At 47.0% G+C, this 26565-nt stretch overlaps 1 protein-coding gene across 2 annotated transcripts in view; it reads right to left on the bottom strand.

The window, feature by feature from the left end:
• The window catches only part of CLIP2 (CAP-Gly domain containing linker protein 2), a 77729-nt gene that overhangs the window by 36601 nt on the left and 14563 nt on the right, over positions 1-26565 (bottom strand). For both annotated transcript variants that reach the window (XM_071764945.1, XM_071764946.1), the window contains exons 2-3: positions 24625-24835; positions 3105-3643 (exon numbers count right to left, since the gene is read on the bottom strand). In XM_071764945.1, the coding sequence (XP_071621046.1) occupies positions 3105-3643; positions 24625-24736 (651 nt within the window). In that variant the 5' untranslated portion in view covers positions 24737-24835. The remainder of the gene's footprint in view (positions 1-3104; positions 3644-24624; positions 24836-26565) is intronic.

Genomic DNA, 26565 nt, shown 5'->3' with positions numbered 1-26565 from the left:
CAAAAATGCCTTTAAGCTATAAAGGACTTTATTAAGTTAAAGAAAACCACTAGCAGGAAAGAAGCAGAATGCAGCACACACCTGTAAGGACCCTGCAACCTTGTGCTCCATGCACTGAACAATTACAGACAACACATATCCTTGAAAAGCTTCTGGTGGGTTCCATCTGCCTCCAAGCCATTCTCAAATAATCTTTTAGAAAAGCACAAACTAAAAAAGTAAAGCCAATAAAAACTGCACCAACACAAGCAAAGATTTCCTCAGGGAGTCTGAGGCAACTTGGGTCCACCCAGAATTACTGCTGATGGATTCAAACACCAAACATTATCAGTGACATCTCCATTACTAGAAAAAAACCAACCATCTGCCAAGCCAGGCACATGCTACCCAACCATAACAGCAAATTGTTTCTTCTCTGTTCTCACTATTCTTTTCCTGGACCTCTGCTACTTCATGCAAACAACCCCTGATGTTTCTGTGAGCTGACCTAGAGCCAGGGAGATGCTGTGCTCCTTCCAAACCTGCTCTTATGGAGCTATTTATTCCACTGACAAAGCAGAGCAAAAAAATTAGTTTTATAAATCAACAGGCAGTGCAGGAGGGCCTTTAAAGATTCACCTTCAATAAAATAAAGAACAAGCCACTCAAATAACAACTCAACAGAGAGATGCCATCAGTTTGTACAGCATGGGTGTCCTGAAATTTCCACCTGTGTGGGCATCACTGAGGTGGGCAGAGTCTTAGGAGGACAAACCCTGCCTTGGTGAGCTTACAGTCAGCAGAAGAGAGGGCTTCAAGAGTTAAGTCTGGAGAAAGCTATTCCCCTGCCTGGCTGGTTCAGAAAGAGCCAAATTTGGTGCAGATTTTATATTTTAGGGTTTACCTTCTAGAGCTGCAGCTCCTAACATGGGAAGTTCTCACTTGAGCACTCTCCTCATTCCCTGCAACAGGTAAGGGAGAAAATGGGAGCAAACAAATCAACTGATAAAAGAGGACAGATTCCCCAGGTTCATTTTTCCCCATATGTGACAACTTTAACACACTAACACAAAGCCTCAGCCCATGAGGATGTCTCTGCCCCCTCTCCCTGCCCCTGGGACCAGGAGGGACCACAGCAGCTTTGCTGACAGTGGGGATGGAGAGGGAGGGGAGACAGACTTTAGTCAGGAAAGTCAGGAAAATGACACTCAAGTGACAAATGCTTGATCAGGAGTCAGTCCCTGCTAGGATCCAGAATGCAACAAGCATTTTTTGGGGGAAAATCTGAGAATACAAAAAGTTTTCTCACCTCTAGAGCTAGGTCTAAAAGCCCATGTGTTCACACAAGATTTATAAAGTGTAACATCCAATGGGTGCAAGCAGAAGTCATCTTCACCTGTCCTCTGAAAATGAACCAACTTTAAATGTTCATACTTTAAGTAAAATTGGACAGCTTAAGTGTTTCGGTGCATTTTTGAAGGTGGATTTGTAATGCCAGAGATGCCTGCCATTTGGGTCCTGAAACCCTCATTGCAGATTGTGTAGTTTTGACTCAGAAGACACATGGGGCCTTTCACAGCCACCCAGGACTGCTGTAACATGGCCCAGGGTCCCTGGGGGGCTGCAGAGAGCAAAGGAATCAACTCCATCAGCCCAGGGCTGCTGCTGTCACCAGCAGAAAAAAAACCAACCAACCTGCTCCTTGTGATCTCAAGGGACATCTGATTCTGCCTCTGACACCCTCCTGATTTACATCAGCTGTGGAGCCAACATCTACCAACCCCTTGTTATTATCCAGATGGCAGGTACCACTTCCCTGCTCCCACTATTGGTACAGGAACCAGGTGCCTCCAAAAGGCAACATTCCATAGCTAACTTGAAATGGGAGCCAGATTGTTCAGGATGCCCTAAGACTGACCCTCTGCAACCTGTCCTTGCTGTCAGGCACTCACCTTCAGCTTTTAGATCCAGGGATATTATTGGGGATACAATCCCTAAAGATCTGCCCTCAAAAGCTTGGCTCTTCCAACACTTGGTATCAGTATGTAGCATAGAAACATAACAAAATTAAATTCTCTCTTACAGAACTGAAGAAAAAAAGTCTTTCTGTGCTTTGATACCTTTCTGTTCCTTCCTCACATAAAGCACTGCTCCTTTCCTAGGACACCAGTGGTGAGAAGCTTGATGGCAAACTTCCAGTGAGCCATTCTTAGTGGCATCTGGGCTCCAAGTCAGTAGGTGTTCTGTTCTGGATACTGAAAACAGCAACAGAAGTCAGGTGTGGAGAACCACCCATCAGTCCAGTGGTCTCTCCCAAAGTCCTGCCCTTTTATAAAAATGATTGCAAGTTCCTTTCTGTACAGCAAAGGAGTCAGTGTCATATCCAGCATATAAAAACTGAGGCACCAAAAGGGGAGTGAGCAGTGATTCCTTCAAATACCTGCAGAGTGTGTACAACCTCATGCAATAAGACAACTCCTGCAAGCTCCTTGAAAACTGCAACACACAACTCGATGTAGAGAATTGGTGGATTAGAAGAGAATGACCAGTGAGCCAGGAGGACAGAGTCAAAGCTTTTCTCAGGGGTAACCAACAGTAGGACGAGGGGCAATGGTTACAAACTGGAGAATATTAGGAATATTTATATATTCCCAGGGGGGAATATATAAAGCCCAGGGGGGTTGTGGAATCTCCTTCCCTAGAGACATTCAAAGCCCACCTGGACATGTTCCTGTGTAACCTGCTGTATGTGACCCTGCTCTGGCAGGGGGGTTGAACTAGAAGATCTTTTGAGGCCCTTTCCAACCCCTAACTTTCTATGATTCTATTTCCTCTCATGTTTGAGTTGCTCTCTCTGACCTCATTGCACAGCTCAGGACTTGTCCAGTACCAGAAATGCCCTGGAATACCTTGTCTCACATCAATATGAAAAAGAGAAGAGACATCTCCTGAGGACACAGCACCCCAAAGAACAGGGAAGACACAAATCCGATGCCTGTTTGGTCCAGACATCCTCTTCCAAGTCCCACAGCTCACCACCAACTTTGTCCTCACCAGGACCACTTAGGGAGGGGAGAAATTCTTGGTCCTTGCCTTTTCTCAGGGGACCCCCACAACCAACTCACCAGCACTCGGTCTCCGAGCCGCAAATCCTTCTCCCCTTTTTTCACGGAGCCGCTGTCCGAGAGGTTGGATCCCGACTCGTTGCCCGTCTTCATGGCACTGTTGAGGACGCTCTCCCTGAGGGGGATGATGCGGGTGGAGAGAGGTGGGGTGGCTGTCCCCGAGTGCAGTGACAAGTTCTGAGCTGTCAGGGAGTCCACAGAGGGAGCGTCGCTCCCCGAGCCCTCGGCCACCGGCTGCCGCGTCAGCTTGGACGGTCGGGTAAAAATCCCCTGCAGGGGTTGGCACTCAAAGTAACGAACTCCTCCGACAGAGCCATCGTTCTTACCCACAGGGTCATCCAGAACGACCCCTGCCCACTGGCCAGGAGCAAACTGGGTCTCCCCGAGGTACTGGATCACACCTGGTTTCACTCCGTTTACCCAGACGCGTTCGCCCACCACGAAGTCTCCCAGGAAATCATCGCCCACCTCGGCAACCTTCGAACACGACTTCTCGGTGCTGGAGGTGGAGGTGGGACCCTGCTTGTGTAAAGGTGAGCCTGTGAATCAAGGGGAGAGAGGTTTGGGTATGTGGAGAAATCCTAAAAGGCAAGTGAAACACGAGGCAAGGGCATTTACAGAAAGGAAACATCTGGGACCACAGCTCAGGTTGCAGGTTTAGAGCAGGTGAAGGTTAAACCACCAGTGACCCCATTACTGCAACCAGCACAGAACTCCCTGCATGCTGCAGTTTCCACAGGTCTCACACACACTAAAGAGCCAATCCTATGTCTCCACCCCCCTTTGGAACACCCACTTACCCCCACCCCATCACAGCACCAAGGGGTATTTTGCATGGCAGCACTAGTGTGAATAAGCTTCAGAAAGACAGACATGGGGGTAAGTGCTTATGGACCACAAAAGACCAAAGAGCTGGTGCTTTGAAGGAAGATGCCAAAGTTATCCTTTCATCCAAAAATAAAATAAGATATAATAAAGAAAGAAATGAGTACTGATGTTTTAGTACCTGGTGCTATGAGAACACCCCATGTCTGGATCCAGGCAAACAGACCAAGCACCAAGAGTCCCACCAAGGCTCCCAATTGGGCCACGCAGCTGCCTCTGCAAATTCCTCAGTTTCCCCAGCTGCTGCTGTGCCCTTTTGATGGAGCAGAACCCAACAGCCACCTGGAATATGTTCCATCTAAACAGCAGACCTATAAACAGGAAGCATTCCCAAAGTCCTGCATGCACAGGGCTGCCCCGCTGTGTGCTGAACTCAATAAAATCTGCAATAAAAAAATGCTCTGATTCTGGCCTCAGCCCATCAAGCCAAAGCCAGCCCTCCAGCAATGCTTCACTGGGAGAAGGAACACTGCAGGTGATGTGGGAAATCCAGTGTTCTGCTGGCTCCCTCCAGCTGGAATTCCCTACTGGAATTCTCCAGGACTGGCCCGATGTGTCTGAAGGGGAAACAAAGGCAAGCTGAGCAAATGAGTTTGCAGTGATCCTGCTCTTGCTGACACCAGTGGCAAAATCCATCCCAAACTTTGGGCTTTCAGCCTAGGCCCCAGGGGAATGAAGGAAAAGGGGATATGGACTTGATTAAAACACTCTGAGGGCTAAAGGGGGAGGGTGAGTAAAGTCCTAAAAGAAACCACACAAGAAATTTAAGGAAATAAGCTTGCAAAATAAGACCCAGCAAGTCATATGCCATGGACCATCAGTCACCCTCAGCTCTTGGTATCACTGAGGCCCCAGCACTGGAGGAGGACGGGGTGTGAGACCTGGTCCCAGCACAACCTGCATTCAGTGAATGCTCTTCAGGGAAGCTTTAAGCTGAAATTCCTGGGTGCCACTAAGCAGAAAAGCCTAAAGCACACCCAGAAAGACATTTTTATTTGCTACCAGACAAGGCTGACAGAGCAAGTCTCAGCAGAATTGAACCTGAGTGTGAAATGAACTGTGAAACTCGTTCAGCCTCAGCCATCACTATGGCTCAGCCTGCACCATTTCCACAGCTCTTCCAGGAGTAATGGGCCTGACAGATCAGGCTCAGCTCTTAGAAAGCCTGAAGAACACAAAAGCTCTCAGACCAATCTAATGCAGAGCTCTGCTGAAGGTCTAATGTCAGGAGGAAGACAAGAGCATCAGTGCTTCAGTGCTAGCAGCAAGACCCCCACTTTCTCCTAAACCAGCTGTGGATTAATATTGACTCTTTGGTGCTCATTAGAGCCCAGAGCCAACTCCTGACAAATGTCCAAGGCACAGCTGCAGCAGTTTGGTTGGGGCTGGTGGAAGAGAGAGCAGAACCTGAGCCAGGACAGAGGAGTCCAGGCATGATGACAGGAGCTCCTCTCATGATCAGAATGGCCTCCAGCCTCCTCCCTAAGCTTGCTGGGCTGGAGCTGCACCCAGTCGTGAGGAATTTAGCTCAACATGGCACGGTCAGGAGGTTCATCCTGGGATGGGCACAGAAAGAAAGGGCAGCAACATAAATGCTGCTCCCAGGTGAAAAAAAATCAGCAGCCACCAAGCCTGCAATGCTCCCAAAGCTCAAAAGGAATGTGCCAGGGACCCTGAGCTGCCTTGGGTCCTGCCCTGAAGCCTTCCTCAAACTCACATGTTCTTCATCAATAGATGTTTTAATTATTTTGGCAAATATTTTCAAGCTTGTGTTACTCTCAATCTTGTAAGAGAGAGTAGCTCAAAAGCAGCTCCATTAGGGGTATGACGTTACATCCAAGAACCAGTTTCACCTTAATAGCTAAAAAAAAAAAAAAAGACCATTATTCTATACTTTGAGCTTTTGATCTTTACAGAGGACTTCAAATAAAAAAGGAGAGGAGGAAACAGGGCTCCATTCATGTGACTCAAAGACAACCATAAGCAGAAAATCAAGCCACTGTTTTTATTTTAGTGCTTTATAGCTTATTATTAGAACAGCCCCTAACCCAAAACTCAGGAACCAACAAGTTACATTTTAAAAAGAAACTTTCAGTTTAATAACCAGAGTTGGCCACAGGGCTCTATCACAAACAAGCTCTGTGATACGGATCTCCCTCCTTTCATGGGAATGAGAAGAAATCCAACTAGAAACACACCTTACATCCTGGTTTCATGCTGTAACACACAGATCTGTGCTGCTGACGTGGTTGTGACAGATCCATGCAAAGTGCCAAGCACAAGAGCCAAATTCAACTCGACTGTACAGGGCTATAAGGACAAAAATTGAGGGGGGCTCTGCAGCTGTATTCATGAAAGATCAAAGTTGTTTTTCTAGTCCTACTGGAGCCTGAGTTTCAGCACACTAGGAGTCTGTATTAGGGCTGTTTCAGGTTCCATCAGCTCTCAGAAACACCCCTGCAGCATGGCTGGGGTAACAAACCCTTCAGTAGTGAGGCTGAAGCAAAAGAAAGGCAGGAAAGCTGCCCAAGGCTGAACAAACAATGCAGGAGTATTTCAAACCCTGTCCAGACTCACCCCATTTCACTGCAAGAGCAAACACCCAAAGCTGACTTGGATTGGAAAAAAAACCCCAATATAAAACCAAAACAAAAATAAAAAATAACCCCCCAAAAGCATAAAAAAAACAAAAACCAAAACCAACAATAACCCACAAAACCCAAAACCAGTTCACTGGGCTCTCAGTTTAACACTGTGTACTCCACAAAGCCAAAATTTTAGTGGGATTTTATACATTCCATTCATTTTTGGTGCCCAACTCCAGTAATTACACTCTCAGGGAACAGTCTAATTACAGGCTCCTGAGCACAGCAGTGCAGTCAGAAGCATTATTAGCCTTTATCATGAAGTGAATGACTCAAAATAACAGGATTTAAGTGAGGACCTGCCAGAAGGTTCACCTTCTTCATTATGGCCACGTGGTAGAAACCTGGTATTTTACATAACCTTCATTACCTGCATGTGAAATAACTCAGCCACCCATTCCCCACCATGCAGCTAACAAGGCTTTTGTCCACCAGGTGTTCAGAAAAGCCAAGAGGCACTATCAGCAAACTAAACCTATTCTGCTTGACTTCAGGTCTGATGGATCCTTTACTTAAATGGCCAGACACACTGCAGAGTAGACAGACTGAGCCTCCCTGAGCCTCCCCAGCAGGTATCTACTCACCAGAAGGCAAAAAGCAGCAATGAGCAACTTGTCTTCAATCTCATGGATATTTGGGAAGTCCAAACCAACCATCAGCTGGCAGCACAGCTCTCCAAGACCTGACATATGGAGTTCCCCACTCTCCAGCATCTCTCACAGCTTATGGGAAAGCCACCTAAGAGCCCAGAATTCCTGAGATTTCTTCAGGCACCTAAAGAGCTGCCCTATCCCTGTGTCATTTGGCTTTCTGTTTCTGGAGAAGAAAAGTCATCTTATTGTAGTGACACTCCCCAGTTAAACACCACAAGTTCCAAGCAGCTCACCACCAGCAAAGCAAAGGTACAGATCTCAGGTACAAAGGTGAAAACAGAATTACCCAGGAGAAACAAACCCAATGAAACACAGGCTGAGTATTCCCTGTTCCACTCCTGCCAGCACCTGGTGATAAAAAGCCAAAAGAACCCTTTCAGGGTCACTATGTTGGTCACCATCTAAGCCAGCAGCTCACCTGGAAGGCAGAGATGGGGGATGCTCTTTCCTCCTTGGTCCAGGAGGATCTCTGCCCAGCACAAACCTCACTTCTGCTCAGGACTGGGGCAGCAGCTCCTCCCTCCCTCCCTCTGGCTGGGACCAGGCTCCAAGACACAACCAGCTCTGTACCACTCAAACTTTTCCAACTTTACAAGCCCATTGTGTTCATTAGCCAGCTCATTCTTTTCAGTTAAAATGGCCTTCCTGTTGGTCACAGCTTTCAGGGCTGAACAACAACTTATAAATCAAAAGTCAGACACAGCATCCACTAAACACACATCTTATCCAACTCCCCATCTCCATTTCCCCTCCTCTGTCCCTCTTTCTTTGTCCCTCTTTCCTTCCCCCTCCTCCATCCCTCTTTTCCCCTCCTCCATCCCTCTTTTCCCCTCCTCCATCCCTCTTTTCCCCTCCTCCATCCCTCTTTTCCCCTCCTCCATCCCTCCTTTCCCTTCAGCTTTCATAAAGCCCACACAGGATGCATTTAATAACCCCCAGGGCAGAGCTGGTGCTTAGGGTCCTTTTGTCAAATTTTAGGGGTCCCAGAGTGACAGGGCACCCCATGATGCCAGGGCACCAGGACTACAGGAGCCAACCAAAAATTCCCATCAGGCAGGAGCTGGAGAGGGTAAAGGTTTCAAGTGGTATTTCAGGCTCTTCACATGGCTCTTGTTACTGTGTCCATGTGTCCCAAATCCCTGGGGACAGATTCTGCTGGAGAAAGGGGTGAAGAGACCATTTTGTACAGTACAGGAGCAAGAAACTCCACTTCAATTGAGCTCAAAGTTGGAGCAGGAGGAGCAGAGCACTTCCTCTGCAGCAGCAGCAGGAAAAACTTTCTTTGCAGGATTCCTGATGAGCTGCTCAGCTTTTTGCTGTGTTCATGTGCCATCCACCTCCAGCAAATCCGTGCAGCCCCTCACTCCCTCCACAGCTTCTGACCTCCCAGAGCACTTCAGTTGCTCATTTCTTATCACCAGGCAATTGAAACAAAGGGGAAAGGAAGCTCATTTCTAAAAGGGAGGAGGAGAGAATGAGAAAAATAGTTTAGCATGAGAAGTGGGGCATAATGAGCATTGCCCATGTATTTCCTACTCCCTGCAGAACCCTTTTGTAATCTTACTGCTCCCAAGACACTTGCCAGGCACCCCAACTGCCAAAGGAATCAGAAATGCAACAGCCTGTTGTGTTGCCATGGGAACCAGGAGACAGGCAGCTAATTGATAAAATGGAGGCACATTAGAGTTAAAAGGAAAAAAAAAAAAAAAAAAAAAAGATACCTATCAGAGTAGCATCTCAAGACAGGAAGGGAGAAAGAAATAAGAAAACACATGGTAGTTACAAAAGATCTTTACATTATCCTTATTACATAGGAGAGGTCTTTTTCCTTCTCCATTTTAATTTTCAGAGGTTTTTACCTTGCATCTCATCCACTCACCAGCAGGAAAAGCTGTACCAGCCTGGCAGAAGTGCCACTGTCACAGACCCAAAGACACTAAACCATGCTATAGATGTCACCAACCTATGAGAGGGCAGCACTCCTTGCAGCTTGTGAGCATCTCTCAATGTGCAATGGTCTCAGAGGAGACCAAACAAATGAGCCAAAAACCCTCTGGTAACAATTCTGCCCCCTCCCAGCCTGGGCTGGGCTTCAGGACAGTCCTGTCACCCAGACTGCAATGGCCATAAAAGCCAAGACAGATTCTGTCAGCTGGAAAACCCCACTGATGGGATATCAGCTAAAAGGATTAATGTGTTTTTACTGCCATAAGGATCAGGCAAGAGCCTCAGAGGCATTAGAGCAGCCCAGCTCACTGCTCAGTTGAGGACCTGGGGATGTGGTCTCAGCTGGGATGTCAGACACAGCCCCTGTTCAAGCTGCAGCCTGTACACCAAATATTTGGGATGGATGGTGCCTTCCCTTTCACCAAACCACCCTGCACTACACGCTGGAGGAGCAGAAGAGCAGCATGGTGTCTTTCCTGCCAAGTACCTAGCAGCTCCTGGCTCTCTGGGTCTTCTTTACCCACTGCTTCAGCTTGCAGTCACTGGGGGGCTGTAAGGCCATTTAATCTCCAAGCATAACCCTACAGAAACTAACTGCTGGAGAGCAGAGCTGGTAAGAGCTTCCCCTGTAGAGAAGGGGATGAAGAACAGTCCAGAGCACCAGTTGTCAAAGACAGCTCCTCAGTCCCTGTCAACTACAGCACCAGATCTACCAGGCAAGAGACAAGGGATGAGGTTCAACATTCCAAGTGCCGGGTCCTGCACTTTGGCCACAAGAACCCCATGGGGAGCTCCAGGCTGGGCACAGAGTGGCAGAAAGGGACCTGGGAGTCTGGATTGCCAGGAAGCTGAAGAGGAGGCAGCAGTGTGCCCAGGTGGCCAAGAAGGCCAATGGCATCCTGGGCTGGCTCAGGAACAGCGTGGCCAGCAGGTCCAGGGAAGGGATTCTGCCCCTGTGCTCAGCCCTGGGGAGGCCACAGCTTGAGTCCTGTGTCCAGTTCTGGGCCCCTCAGCTCAGGAAGGAGATTGAGGTGCTGGAGCAGGTCCAGAGAAGAGCAAGGAGGCTGGGAAGGGATCCAGCACAAGTCCTGTGAGGAAGGGCTGAGGGAGCTGGGGGTGTTGAGGCTGGAGAAGAGGAGGCTCAGGGGAGACCTCATCACTCTCTACAACTCCCTGAAAGGAGGTTGGAGCCAGGGGGGGGTTGGGCTCTGCTTCATCAGTCAGACAAGAGGCCATGGGCTTCAGCTCTGCCAGGGGAGGTTTAGGTTGGACATTAGAAAGAATTTCTTTCTGGAGAGGGTGATCAGCCATTGGAATGGGCTGCCCAGGGAAGGGGTGGATTCTCCATCCCTGGAGATATTTCAAAAGAGCCTGGATGTGGCACTTAGTGCCATGGGCTGGGAACCATGGTGGTAGTGGATCAAGGGTTGGACTTGATGATCTCAGAGGTCCTTTCCAGCCTGAATTATTCTGTAATTCTGTGAACCTCCTGCACCTCCAGGAGCTGCCACCAGCACAGGCCAGCAGACAGAGCTTTGCCCAGCAGCAATGGCCAAGCAGGATGCTGGGGTCTCCTGTGGGAGAAGGGATGGCTGCCTGTGCCTCCACAGCACTTGGGGATGGTGAGGCCCCACCAAATGCTATCTGGAGGTTCCCAGCCAGGGACTGGAGCTGCTCAAAGCAACTTGGATTACATAAAGATGACGTTGTTGGCAACCAAGTGAAAGCCAGCCCACTCTGCTGTACCCGAATTCAGATTATCTAGCACAGCAACGGAGCAGCTGTTTTCTGCAAGATTTACTGTGGCCCTTTCAAGCTGCAGGATAAGGCAGAAATAGAGAGGGAAGAGGTGGCTGTGAGAAAAAGCAATGCTTTGCAGGCAAGAGCTGAGTGCCTGGCAGCACATTGTGGGAGGAAGCAGCCCGAGAGATTTATGGCTGACTTGGAAACAAGGACTGAAAGCTCTGCGAGTTCAAAGCTGAAAAGTTGGGGCTGTAATCTGGCACGGAGGAGAGGTCTGCATCTGGCACTCTGGAAATCAATTGCCCCTGCTGTTCCCCATGGCATGGGTATTAAGATCTGATACAACTTCAGCTTTGCTGGCTTTAGCTTCTTTGGAGAGAGGGGACATAACCAGAAGGAAACCTGTGACGAGGAGGAAGGAAAAGAGGGCAATGAGAAACTGGATGAGAATTATGAATGAGCAAAATGTAATGAGAGCCACTGAATGCAAGGAGGTGCCCATTGAGGCTGATATTTGTCTTCACCAGGGCAGCTGGGAAGGGCACTGAACCTCAAACAGCCGTGCTGAACAAAGGCTTTCTTATAAAGGTCTCATTCAAGAGGCTGACTGGTAGGAAATCTGCTCTGCCACGGGCGAGCCGAGAATTCCTGGAGCCTGCTGGAGGCAGGAGGAGATGGAAGGCTCTGGGGTTTACCAGATATGCTACAGCAGATCCATTATCATTCTTAAAAGAAACAAGCAGCAAAGAGATACAGTTGCTAAGTGTGAGGATGTTTTTTTTCAAATAAACAATGGTATTGAACACAATATGCAAAGCAGATAGGTTTTGGCAACACGGGGCACTGGGGAGGTGACTTGTAGAAAAAAATCACAACATTTCTTTCACTGAGGGATAATTAACTGCAGCATATGGATGGGTCTATTCATCTCGAGACTGCAGTCTTAATTTTTACATAATTACCATTTTTAAGTCTGTAAGCATATTCTTTTAACATCCATGTTGCAATATGCTATTCAACATTTTCCAGTCTGAAAGCAGGGCCCATCTATTGTACCTCTGAAGCAGCACCTTGTTCTCTTAGAAAACAAGGAAAACAAAAATCCCACCATTTTAAGGGTATTTCAAGGTGTGACAAAAAGAATAGAGTGCCCATGCCTTCCTCCCCAGCTTTTGCCACCCCCCACATCTAGAAATAAGCCACAGACACATTTGAGAAAACAGACCTATGCTAAAATAACCCCTGGTGTACTACAGAGTAATCTTCATTCTTCTGTAAATAAATACTAAAATCACTTCAACTTGAGAATATTCTACTTGGAAGCATTATTCACTTTATTCCCCAGAGCTGCTTCTAACCAGAGGACAGCTTTCCATTTAAACAACCCCTGAGCTGTAAAAGTTCACAAAATCCTGTTCCCCCAGACCCAAACTGAGTTACCTCGCTCGGATCCCTTGCAACCACCACAAGACTGAACGAAAGCATCCCAGGGTAGCTCAGCATGGTGATACCTCCTGAGACAACCCTGAAAGCCAGAACATGAAGTGGGGGAGAAACAAAGCACTCACAGGGATGGCTCCTGCCTGCACACTCAGCTCCTTCCAGCAGCCCAAGCGATGCCCGGTGCAGCACAACCTCCCCTTGACTCTCCCGTCCGTGCTCAGGCTGTTCCCCAGCTCTCCTGTTGCATGGTTCAAGTCACAGCCCACGTTCAGCTGCTTTATAACTCCAGCACAAAGCTAACTCCTGGAGGATCCTTTCTTTCCAAAGAAACAGGGGCAAAGCTCAGAGCCTGGGGATGAGCTCAGCCCCTGCCCGCAACGCGCGCAGTTGTCGGCGGTTTTCTCCGGAGGCACGAGGGTAGTTTGGGGGCTGCTGTTGCAGAAGTGAAGACAGCTGCTCCCAGGGAGCTGATCCGATGACAAAAAAAGAAAGAAAGAAAAGGAGGCAGCCACAGGTCTTTAATGAGAGATTTATAAACCGTTTCCCAGGCAAAGCCCTGGCACCAGCACAGAGAGAGGAGCGATCTCGGGACGCTCGAGTACCAAACCCTGTAAAGAGTGGCCAAGCAAAGTGTGGGTGCTTTCCCTCCACCAGCAAAGCAATTGGGCAGCAGGGTTTTGACACTTCACAGCCTTTTTGAGTGTAGGACTTTTGATTCCCACATAAAAGGCACTGGGATGGAGGCTGGTGCCATTCCTATCAGGGCCAGCAGTAACTAAAGGGATGAGCAGCCAAGCACTACCCTGCTCAAGCAGGTGCCCGTGGACTTACTGACTCAGAAATGATGGAATTAGCTCATTATCAACAAAATGTAGAAGATTCCAAACCACAGCCTGGCTTGGTCCATCAAGAGATGATCATTACTTTATGATTAGACTGGAGGCAGACCAGGGCTATCAGCAGCTCCAAGAGGAACAGAAGCTGCAGTGTGTGCATAACTCAGGAAAGGGACTTGTGGGACAAAATCTGAGCAGCCATGCACAAGCAGAGTGGCTGTACCTCTGACAATCCAGGGAAAAAGAAAGCTAAATGACCAAGAGAGAGCCCTAGTTCTACTCTGGCATAGATTGCCTCCAGGCATATTACTTTAGGTATATATCAAGCATTCCATCCCTCTCTTACACCACTCAGATGATGTGTTACCCCATTCAAGTCAGATCAGCTCCCCTGGGGCTCAGCATTTTGCCTGCCATGGGAGCTGCTGGGCCATGCTGCTCACACCTCTGCTCCTGCTGCACTCTCAGCTGGGAATCAGCAGCATTTTGGAGGCCCAGGTGCCCCCAGCTCAAGCTTTAAGCATCCTGTAACTCCAACTGGATTTGCACAGCTGGAAGCTGCAGGCTCAGTGCTCTCCTGGCACCTGGGAGCCCTGCCCCAAGTGAGGGCCAAACGTGCAGCAGTGGACCCTATCAGCCACATCCTTTCTCTTCTTATCTATTGACTGATAACTTCTCATTTCTACCTACTGAACCTCAGAACCACTTCCTAGGTACAAGCACGAGATTTTTTCCATGAGTTTCTGATATTGCTTTGCTCTGTTTCCCTCTGGCAGGATTTGGGTTGATCTTCACAGTGCTGACCCTTTGCAAGAGCTGCAGCCATTAAAGGTATTTTTTTCATGCCCTGTCTGCAGGCAGTCTGGAGGCAAAAAGTACAAAAATTTAACACCTGACACGAAATAGCAAAGCAGGATGCTTGGTTAGCTCCTTACCACCATGCTGAGGGGGTTGTTTTCTGTCTAACCAGCTCTCCTGGAAGGCAGCAGAGATTGAAGCCACTGGTGACTGAAGCACTAGGATGGCACCATGCTTTCTGTCTTGTATGCAGGGTTTTTTTCACCTTCTCAGTAGAATCCTACAGTGATACCATCCCTCTGAATCCCCCATCCAACTGGTCTGAAAGAGGGATGCTTTAGGAGCCACCTGCAGCATCCCCAGGAACCCAGGGGAACCAGAGGAAAGGTAAAGACCAACAACACCTCTTCATCACCACACAAACCTGTGCCCAGGGCTGTGCTGAAACACAGCTTTGCTTCATTACTCTATCAGGCATTTATTTTTCCAGCCATACATCCCTGCACAGATCCTGCAGACCACACATCTCCCACAAAGGTCACACAATGGACTCATTGTACACAAATCAACTTTATGCAGAATGCACAGTTTGTTGAGCTCTTTTGGTTTTTGCCTAATCTAATAAAAAGGTATTTGAGAGCAGATTAACACTGAGTCATCTACTTTATCCCAAAAATCTGGCTTAAACAGCTAAGTATCCAATTCAAAAGACAATGAGCTGTACATGAACAGGCACTATTTGCAAGAAAAGCCAAATCACCTTTTTGCATGCCTGATCCTTTTCTTTGAGAAAAAAGAATCATGATCCAGATCTGACCCTAAAAAATATCTGATCCATGACATGAACATAGAAACCCACAGCAGGTATCTCAAACCCAACAGCTCAAAGTCTCAGTGATCACCAGAATTAATGCTTTATACTCTTCCAGAGGTGCTGGAGGGCAAAGTAAGAAGCAGTGTGGGGGGAAAAAAATTCTCCTAGTCCCAGTTTAGCATCCTGGTTTGAAAGACTCAGATGTGAACTGTCCCTCTCTCTTAAGCTGCTTCTTCAGAACTTCATCAGATGATCAGTTTTTTGCTTTTGTCCTCAGAACAGACCTGGCCAGGGCAGCAGCCAGTCAGGAGGATGAAGTCTTCCAACCCATCTTTGGAATCAGAATTTTCTCAACATCATCCCACTTTTATCTGAATTTTTTTGTTCAAGGTCTGCATTCTAACTTCTAGCAGTTTCTTTTTTGTTTTGGTTTGGGTTTTTTTGACAAAATACTTCCAAATAAAATATTCTCCAATATGCAACTGTGTGAAATGAATTATACAGCAATACAGAAGGCTGCTGTCATCTTCAGGGAATGCAAATTCTAAACAACTGTACATTTTTCTGTGTGAAATACTACAAACCCAGCCTAAGAACAGAGCTGAGACAATGTGGTACCCATGGCCAAATTACAAATGCACTGCAGTTTACAGAGTTTTAGTCAATGAAAAGGACTCTGGGAAGCAGCATCAGAGGCTGCTCCTGGTGCCAGGATAACTGTTCTGCTTCCACCTCTGACTCACAGGATGACATAGGGCAAGTCTTGAGCTCTCTAAGTCATCTTGGATGTGCAATATGGAAAATCCTGTCCTATCTCAGAGTCCGAGGCTTCACAGCGTGAGCTGAAGCCTAAATTGAGAGGTTTTGTGTGTGCAAAGCAGGCTTATAATTACAGAAAGTGAGAATAACTGACAGCCTGTGCTTGGTTGGAATTCATACATAAAACAGCTTGGGAATACTCCTGGAGCAGCATTTAGCTTCTGCCCTGAAAATTACAGCATTTGCAGTGCCCTAACTCATCCAATTCCTGAATTCTTGGTGTGGGTTTGTTTTTTTTTTTGGGGGGGGTTGTTTTTTAAGAGGTACTCATGGCCAAGTTCATCACCGCCTTCTGCACCCATTTAAAATCCCCAGGCACAAATATTACCCTTCTCACAAAGAATTCTGCAAAGAAGCTGCTATGAGCAAGGCACTCTGTGCCCTCTGAGCCATCCAGCCACCCAACACAGCACACAGGGGACACATCTACTGTGCTTGGAAAACAGGATTGCCAGAACAGCCACACCTGGTGGTAGAGAGACCATCAACTGTACTCTGAATGGAGGCACTTAAGTCCCAGACAGCCCAGTTTTGACAGATCTTATTGGTTTTTAGTGAGTATTGTGATATGTGGAGTTTTCTTAGACCTCACTACTGCATAGATTTATTTCTGTTAAGGGGAAGTTGTTTTCTAGCACGCTTATTAAAAATGTAAGTAAATACCCTACTGAACCCAAAACAGAAAACTGTCTACACTGAATTCATTTTTCCAAGGCTTTTGTGAAAACCAATTCACCCATTTAACTGCTTGCCAGGAGGATGCTCACATGTAGGATGAGTGTGTGATGGTTAAATCCAATCCATAGCCAATAAGATGTAGCAGCAGCCCCATGCCACCATAATCCTATGGCTCCTCATCCCAAATCCACCTATGCTGGAGTGAATCTTTCCTTGGATTTCAATAAACACTGGCTCAGGCCTCTAAAGATTAATCTGCTCCTGCAGGATCAGTTCAGTTGTTTGAGGCAGCCCATGCAGGAGCAGATTCTGACCCTTACTCTGGTGGGTACAAGGGTACCAATGCTACTGCAGACCTGCACCAGCCCTGAGGAACAGGATTTGGTTCATTCTATTCAAACCACCACAAGCTGAACATCTGTGGGAAGCAGATTTTTCTTTCCCTGCTTCTGACAGAGAGAGCAGGAGGGGGTCTGACCTCCATCCATCCACCTTCAGTGGCTGCTCCTGTCTCCTGCTACAAGGAGAGTGCTGAATGCCAAGGATTAACTGTATCAAATCCTTCTAAGAGCATCTAATTATTAAGACAATTAAAATCAGGCTCCTAGTTTTCTCTAGATGGCACCTGGAAAGCTGATTAAATCAAGATTAATTCAATGCCCTTTTATATTGCTTGCAATGCAGCAAACCTCTTCTCCTTGGGGAAGGGATGCTGCCAAAGGTCCACGAGGGCAACCACCACCTCCAAAAACCTCCTAGAAAACACAAAACCTATTTCAGCCAGCAGGATGGCAGACAGAGGGGCTCATGAAAGGGATGTGTGAGCTGAATACAAGCCCTACACACACACACACAGAGTCAAACTGTTGGGCCCCAACTGTGCCAGAAAACATTTGGCTTCTGGATTTGCAGTGGGGATTAGAAGCAAATATGCAGGGTCTCAGGACTGAGTGGATTTGGAGGGTGATGTGGGCACTTCAGTCACCCCAGAGGAATGATGCAAGAGGATGCTCAGGCTCCAGTGATCACTCAAAGCTACTCAGGTGGTTGGTTCCCCTCCCAACCTCACCTCTCCCTATGAGCCTTCTCCATCAATCCCAGGCCAGCAGCTCTCACTTGCAGTTTTTCCTGTGCCAAGCCCTTGAAAACACCTCCCTGTTTTCTTTCAGATATCTGATAACTTCTTGAACAGGTAACTCCCTGTGTGCATGTGGATACTGTGCCTCTAATGGACAGATAATACTGTGGTATTCCCAGGCATCTGATCTTAAAACTTTGCACCTCAGGCTCCCAATTCCCCAGGGAGCTGTGGATCCTGTGTACACGGACCTGTTAAAGGGAGATATAATCAAACTTCACGGACACCACTGCTGCATTTCCAGCCCCAATCACAGATCTGACCCTGCTCAGGCTTCCAGCATGGATTTAATTGAGGACACTGCTCAGAGGGGAGCTGACAACACCTCCAGCAGGCTTGGAACAAACCAGCAGAAACCCAAATGTTTACTAGAAATAATAACAGCCTCTGGCCCCAAGATGTGGGGGCTTTTCACTCAATTCACCACTCACAACACCCCAAGTTAATATTAATCAAGAGCCACAAAGCCTTTGAATAGACAAGAATTAGCTCCCTACGTCTGTGACAGTCAATCAGCTGCTGCAGACACTGCAATCCCATTTCTTTTGTTTCAGACAAAACAGTAGTTCAGTGCCTTTCATATTTATTTGGGAACAAGAATTAATAGATGGATATAAAACCAGACAGCCTCAGCACTTTCTTGCATTTTTACAAACCAAACTGTGTTGAGACACTGCCAAACCATCAACGATTACCTGAAAATAACCTGCCCAAGCTCTCCTTCCCAAGGCATGAATTTCTCACCAAGGACACCTTCCCTCCCTCTGTTTTACTGCAAAATAACCCTAGAGGCAACAGAAATGACTTCTTGTTACTACACATCTAGCCAGTTAATTCCAACAAAAAAAAAATTAAAAAATGAGAGGCTTGAGGGGCAAACACCTGATTTTCAAGTTAATTTATCAAGACATTGCTGATAACTAAAAAGGAATGAAGATTTCCCACTGAGGAAAGGAAGAGCAAGGAATAACCCTACAGAGTTTAAGGTGGAGATGAGATTTAGACTCCTCCAGCAGAATTCAGCCAGGTACAGCTCCTTAATTAAGGAGCCTGGATGTGTGCAAAGTTCACTTGGTATCCATACAGAACTGTTGCTGAAAGCAGAAGCAGCCCTCAGAAGAGAGCAGCATTTCTAGAAAACAAAGTTAACTCCCTCCTCGCCCCAAAAACCAGATTCAACCTGATAAAAAGATTATGCCACACAATTTCCCAAGGAAACTTCTTCAGTTGAGAAAAAAGAATTGGGATGTAAGCCATAAGAGCCCAGTCCCTCTGTTGGACTCTTCTTATTCCCTGATGTGATGGATCAGATTCAGGAGCTTTGATCCCACATCCCACCTAAGGCAAACTCAGTGACTGCACCCAGCAAGCTCATCCAGGAGTTTCCAAGGCTGGAGCTCATTCCCCTTGGCCCAGCAGTAACCATTCCCTGGGATGTCACCAGCCTCAGATGACCAGCAACCCAAAACCAAGCTACTAACTACCCAACAACCAGCACAGCCCAGGCTCCTCAAACCCTCCCTACAGAATACTTAGTTTAATCACCTCCTGATCTTAAAGGTCTTTTCCAACCAAAAAAATTCTGTGATTCCATATTCTGTATTCTTCTAGGGCTCTTTCCTGGCTCTGTGAGCACTCAGTCTGCTTTGCTTTTAGTTTTAGAGAACAAAAGCATCACAGAGCATTTGCAAAGGCAGCCATTATCCCAGCAAATATTAATAATAGTCCTGTGCATTTATTTTTATGAAAATGTACCTTCCAGGTTACCTTACACTTAGAGGTAAATAAGGCATTCACAGGCTCCTGACAATGCAGGATGGTTTAGTTATCACAGTGAAGTTTTTGGCAATAAAGCCAGGCACCTGCTGAAAAAGTTTTGACTCTCACAGCCCTGCCTAAACACGACTTTCAGGGCACAGAAACTTGCACCTGCCTGTGCAAAAAGACAGGATCCATCTGTAAAATTCCACATCCAGGCTGGATGTGTTTATATCTCATAGAAAATAACAGGTTTGGGCCTTTTTTGCTCCAGGACTGAAGTCCCAGCTCCATCAGCAAACATTAATAGCCCTTTTTTCCTTGCACTTTTGCCAGAATTCCCTAATTGAAGAATAGATTTAAGACCCATAAAAAGTACCATACGTGAAGGCCAGAGGCAGCTGACAGCAAAATTCAGTATGAAAGGCAAGAATTTCTTCTCTAACCAATTTACTCCAAGGCTGCTGTGGGCAGACAAAGAATTCTGCAATGTGACCACTTCCCTTCCCAGTGTTCACCTGTTCCACCAGCTGGGAGGGCTCTGTGGACCCATTCATCACAGCTCCCATTCTCCTTCCATCTTGTAAAGCCAAGAAAAAGCAGACTTTTTCAGGAGGAGGGTGGAAAAGAAACCAAGACACACGAGCTTTGTAAGGAACAAGAAATCCAAACATGATATTGAGCCCCTGACCCACACTTTTTGGGCAGAAACCTCCCTTGCACGTGGGGTTGAGAGAGCAACTATTTTGCTTCAAGCATGGGAAATAAGCCAAGGCATTTGGGGGAAACCCTCTCCTGAGACAGCTAGAGATGGATTTTCAGTCTGGTTTTAAGGATAATATTTAGCACAAAGCAGCAAAACTGATTTTTTTCCATTGTTCCAGCTTTATGGCAGAGAAGGGAGGGGGACAGTCAGCAGAGACATCACTCACCAAAGCTCATGTTTTCCAAGAATCCACCAGGTTCCAGTTCCCCACTGACTTCCAGGGGAAATGGACACTTAATCTCTCCTTCACAGAAAACAAAAGCCTTCACCTAACCCAAAATACCACCACAAAGAGCCCTAATAACTCATGGGACTTTTCAGAGTGCCAGCTCAGGTTGGAGATGCCCTAAGTCTCCACCCCAGGAAAGTTTAAAAGAGGAAACTCCACAATCTGATAAGAAACAGACTGAATAATTTTTCATAACAAATAACTTGAATATACTGAGCACTGTGAGCACAGCACATCTGATCTCTACAGAACCTAAAGCCATTAACTGTGAAATTATATTTACATCCATGTGCAGCACCTTCATGTCTCCATCAACCCTTTATTCTGTTATCCAAGATGTGAACTGCCAAGAGTAGATGGAAATGTTGAACAGGGTACAGCTCCACTGCCCAGGAAAGCAAGAGATGAGAGATGGATGAGACTCTTTCCTTTCTACAAAGGAATATGAACAGAGTGCTAGGGAAGAGAGAGAAAAAAAAAAAATATTAAATAAAATCAAAGCATCTTTGTGTATTCCAGACTAAGGATAAAGGAAAATAGATCTACTTGCACTTTTGCAGACAAGACTGATCAGTTTCTAGGAAGGTAAGAGGAAGGAAGGAAGTGAGGAGCTTTCCAAAATTCATTTGGAATACCTCTCTGACAACTCTCAGGCACAACTAGATAACAAACAACTTTTTTCAGCACCCAGTCTGGACAATATAACCCAGATGCAGGGTCTTTTGGAGCCAGGCCCAGGCTACCAGAGCCAAAAGACAGCTCAAAGCCAAGAGATATACATTGATACAGTTGAAATCTGAGCTTTACTATATCTATAGTATTCTCCTGCAACTATATTTCAAGTTCTTGAGAATTCTGCCTTCCCCCCAAGGCAGCAAAGTCCAAGAGAGCAAATGTTTCAGCTCTGTATTCTGTAATCCAAACCACTCTGGTTTGATTTCATCAGGCTGGAGTCAGGTGTTCCACCAAATGCCTCAGAAAATGGAGAAGTCCCTTTGCCCTTTCTGGCAAGTGGCAGATAAGTAGGAAGGCAACACATGAATTGAGAGAAATCCAGTTCCCCCTAGAGTCAGTAAAACCCTGAGAGTCTCCCAGAACTCTCTCAAAGCACAGAACTCAGCCAAAAATTCAAACCCAGCCCAGAGCAGAGCTTCATGCTCCTTCATGCACCTTTTTTAGGGCTTGGTACCTTCAAAAGGAGCCTTGCACCCCAGCAGACACCTGAGGCCACTTGGCTGGACAGTGACAGAAGAGAGAAAAAAAGCAGAAAAAGTCCTTGGCAATATTCACATTAAACACACACACACACACACACACACACACACACACACACACAAAAATCATTTTCAGCCCCTCAGTCTCTGCCATTGTCCCTCCATCCATTAGAAGGGCCCCAACACTCACCTGGGGCAAGCACTGGGTGAACACCACCAGCTCTGACCAGGCTGGGCACACAGACACCTCCTGAGAGCTGGGTTATTATTAACACTGCCACTCACAGCAGTGATGCACTCAGAGGCCAGAGGATGAGGGATGCAGGGCAGCAAGAGAAAAAGGGAGAATAAGGCAAAGCTCCATCATCCCCTAATGTCCCAGACTGGATTAATCCCCAGAAAGATAAGGAAATCCATCCTCTGGGGGCATCTGCCACCAGGTCCTTTGGCTGCAGGTATCCCCAGAGCTTACACCAGTGCCTGATGTGCTGAGGATGTGCCTGGTCTGGACACATGGCTCTCAAAGGGAAACTGCTTTGGCAGAGAAAAAGAATGCTTTCTCTTGGAACTTTTCCTCACCAAGGCTGGATCCCGTGGCTACCTGTGGGGGGTTAGGTCCCCCAGCCAGCACACGTGCTGCTGCTCTCCAAGAGAGGCACCCAGGCAGCTTGACAGGATTTTGGGATGTGCACTTTGCTCACCACTTGGGATTATCATGGGAAAGGAATGGAGCAGGGGACAGCTGAAGGCTGGTTGGGCATTTAAAGAGATCTGCAGGAGGAAGGACAAGCACAGACACAGCACAAGCTCTTGCACAGGGGACAGGGAGATGATGATGCCAGGGATGACATCAAAGATGATGCTACAAGCCCTGTGACAGCCATCCCCTGATGCTGGATAAACAGCCCCAGTAGGCTCTGTTCTCACCTTACAGCTAGGAACAGCTCTGGCAGCCCCACAGCTCCTGGGAAGCCTCCTGCACCATCCTGAGGGGCAGAGAAGCTGCAGCACCAAGGCTGCACAGGACCAACCATTCCCAGACTGCTCCCCTTCTCCACACCCCACCCTGCCCAACCCCTCCCTTTTTTTTTTTTCCAGGTTTAAAAATAATTTCAGAACTTGTCAGGCAAAGATCAAACCCTGCTGGGTGCAGGTTCTGCCTGTGCTCAGCTTGGCTTTGCTGCACATGTGTCACAAGGCAGGATGGCTGCAGCTGAACAAGGCACAAAGAAGCTCCAGCAAACAAGCCCTGCATTCAGGAAGGCTCCATCAGCCCTGGCCAGGGCTGCTGACAGATCCTTTCATGCTGCAGAACACTGGGGTTGCTGAGATGCCTCTGTGCAAAGCCTCTGAGGGCAAGACAGAACCAGGATCTTTCCCTCATTTTGTTGTTTTTGGTTTTTTTTAAGTGATAGAAATCAACTGAAAATTATTCTGTGCCACACTGCAATTATAAATCCAGCATGAAGAACCTTGAGAGATTCTCAGCTGGGAGCTAAACAGTCACTTCAGTGGAGTCCTTCAAGTTAATTTGTCAACCACAGGCAGACACCAGGAGAAACAAGGGGGAAATATAGAAAATGGGTCTGGGGAATAACTTCCAAACTCTCAACCTCCTCCTAAAAATTTTCCCTTGTCAATTTGTGCTTCCCTCCAGCCAACAGCTATAAGGAGGCTTTTAGTATCTTTGATTTGGGTATTGAATTAAGAAATTACTTTAATATTAAAAAAAACACTCAAATGCAGAAAGAAGGGTTCAATCCAAAGTTTCTTCTCTATACTCAGGGCTGAGTGCTCAGCTGGGGAGAAGCAGTGCCACTCCACTCCCTACAAAGCTGCAATGCACTGAAAGATCTGGAACTTGGCCCATGAGCTCATGCAGTGACTGGTCCCTCAAACAAGAGTTTGCAGATGTGCAAGAAAGCAAATTAAATCTGTGGCTTTTACCACAGTGCTCAAGGAAACAATTCAGATGGTAAGAGAGATGACATATACATTACCAGTAACTGAAAAAAAACCTCAGCTTATTAAATCTGTGAGAAAAGCAGAGCCCTGATATGTAACAATAGAGCAGAGCAGCAGCAAGGGGGGGGTTTGTGTGGCATCCCAGTGCCTGAGCCACCTTCCTCCAGCAGGATATTCCTGGGAGAAGGGCACATGGCCCAGCACAACAGAAACTTCACAGAGAGGGGGTTTTCTGTTTGTTTAACCAACCAACACTTCTGCATTACTCTCCCAAGACAGCAGTCTGGTGACCCTCATTTTTCCAGTATCATCATCACAGACTAATTTGTCACAGCATGCTAAGGCAAATTTTGGCCAATGTTATCCCCTGTATTTCTCACAGGTACAAGACTTTTTTGCTTCTGCCAGAAGGCTCTGTATTTTGGGGACTGAAATGTACAGCAAAGTAACCAGGCACATGGGCATCAGCCTGAATAATTATGAGTTATTACATGCAAAATTTTACACGCCGAATATTTACTAAAATTTATAAATAAAAAATGTATAAATAAAAAACCCAGCAGTCAGAAGGCCCAGAAAAAAATTCCTAAGCAAAACACACCACAAACTCTTTTGAAGTGTTAATTATAGTGCATAATAGAAGCCTGTATAGCTTATGCATACACTGGATAGAGATCAAGGGAGAGTAAATCCTGTGTATGTGTGTCTAGGTAAAGCAGTATTCACATCTCAGGGCTTCAAATTAATCTGTTCAAACAAAGGCACTAATTTGAGGCAATCAGCACAGGACAAATCATCCTAAGTGCCAGGTTCTTACTCCTGCATTATCAGAGATCAGAAGCAATGGCTACAGGACACTGTTTAAGAAGGTCATGGGTGAGATTCCCATCCAATTCTTACCAGCTCTTCAAAAGTTAAGCCCCTGTAGAGTTACACAGAAACAAACAAGGCAGGAGGTGGCACATCTCACTGTCAGCCCTAAATGCCAGGGGACCTTTGTGCCTCCCACATCCTGCCTGGTTTCATCATTACCTGGGAGAAGGAGACTATTTACTCACCAGGTTACACTTGTTTTGATCCCTGCTCACAACCAATCTGCAGAGAGATGGGGAATTTCCCATCCTACTGAACACTGACACCACAAGGCAGTTGTCTTTAAGGCAAGTGACAACCTGAATCCAGCCCTTACCTTCTTTTGAGCTGGTGGTGACAGCAGCTGCAGTGGTCCCTGATGTTCTTCCCACGGGGCTGGAATGCTTCCCAGCCCTGCCTGGGATTTTAAGTCCACTTGGCTTCAACATGTTTGCTGTCTCCTGTGTCTCAGTATGGCCTCCAAGAGCTGTCCTGGTATCACCATTCAAGCTTCTCCATGGTGAATCTCTTCTTCCATCCTTACAGAGCTGGGGGAGAAGAGCACAAACATCAGACAGAGAATGGGTGGCAGGGAACCAAACAGGCTTCAAGAAAGCAGTGCCCAGAGCTCCTTCCCCATACCAGGGTAAAAATCTTTCATTTCTTTTCCTGTAAAACAAAGGTGATCATTGCCTCCATCTCACATCTTAATGCTCCATCCTTAACGCTGGAGCCCTGGGCCAAAGCTGAAGCATCATAGAATCACCAAACAAGGATTTCAATTCAGTTTGAAATTCAGTTTCAATTCAGTGACTAAAATTGTTGACAGCTCTTAAATTCTGAAGTCTCAGCTCCCCTGCCAGCCAAACCCCAATTCTGCTGCTCTGAGCACTGGCAAAGCCCTTACCAAATGCACACATGCTCAGCACCAGAGCTTTGGTGTGTGGTCCCCATCCTCACCAGATTTCAGGGCAGCCTCTCCAAACTCACAAGAGTCCAAGCTGCAGCTTTTCCAGCTCCCTTCACCAAGAACAAATCCAAAACCTTGTCCAGAAAAAGGATCTGACCCCATGGATTTGCAGACACTCCATAGTGAAGTCACCTAGGTCTTCCCTATGCCGTTCCCTTTCCCAAATGGAAGAAAACCTCCCAGCTCCTTGCAAGCACGTTGCATGAGCCAAGACACAACTCCTCTAAGTTTTATGGGAAGAAAAACTAAGGAAATGACTAAGTTGCTTTAAAAAAAAATGCAAAAACATTCCTCATGGATCAAGAAAAACAATCAAAACGTTGGGACCATCAGGCAAAGGAAGCCAAGGCTGACTGAGTAGGGGGGATGCAGAGGGAAGAAGGTGGCAGAAGAGAGAGCCAGGGACAAGACCAAGAGAACAGCAAAGGAATTGCAAGGAGAAGCAAAGCAAGGGGACACCCAGAGCTGCTTTAGGGGCTAAGGAAGGAGAATGAACCCAGCAAAGATTTACAGATGCTGCCAGGGGGTAATTGCAAGAGCAGGGCCAGGAAGTGATTAAAGCATGAGTAAGGGTTTCAAGACATGCTGGGTCAGGGAGAGGGGAGGGCTGGCAGGGCTCCAGGGAAAGCTGCAGGCAGACACAGAGGAGGAAAAAAAAAAAAACAAAACACAAGGAGAATTCCAAAACTGTATTCCTGAGGACTCGGAAATATCCAAGACACAAGAGTGGTTCAGCAACTGGAGTCAGACATCCCACCCCCAGCTCAGAGAGACAATGAAAGATGGGATGAGGAGGCACCTGCGAATGGAGCCTGGGTGAAAAGCCAAGGGTTCAAGCTCCAACTCTTCCTCACCCTTTCCACAAAGGATGCTCAAAGCTTGGGGTGGCTTCAGGCACCTGCAGACAGCACCAGCTGGGGAGTATTTCAGTTACATGAAAGTCAGAGCTGCTTATGGAAATCAGGGTGCTTGGATCACAGCACCAGCAGCAGAAACAACAGCAAAGTGCAAGTTCTTCCTTAACAAGAAAAGAACCTCCTTGAGACAGAGCCAGCAAGGAGCAGGTGCTGTCTGAGCTGGACAGGAGGCTGCAGCTCTGTTTAGCATAAAATTAGGAGACAAGTACCAGAGCCAGGAGGCAAATAGCACCCACCAGCTTGCTCCTTCTATCTACCAACCCTCAGCCAGTGCTCTCCCACCCACTCCATCTCATGGAACACATTTTGCCCAGGGCTAGCTTTGATTTTACAGAGCAACTCAACTTCTAGCACTTCTGCTGACAGGTGATGTGCTCTCCCCCAAGAGATC

The sequence above is a fragment of the Heliangelus exortis genome, chromosome 21 (assembly GCF_036169615.1).
Source record: "Heliangelus exortis chromosome 21, bHelExo1.hap1, whole genome shotgun sequence".
In the NCBI taxonomy this organism is placed as follows: domain Eukaryota; kingdom Metazoa; phylum Chordata; class Aves; order Apodiformes; family Trochilidae; genus Heliangelus; species Heliangelus exortis.
The sequence above is the reverse complement of the archived record's forward strand: the minus strand, read 5'-3'. Positions and strand labels throughout refer to the sequence as shown.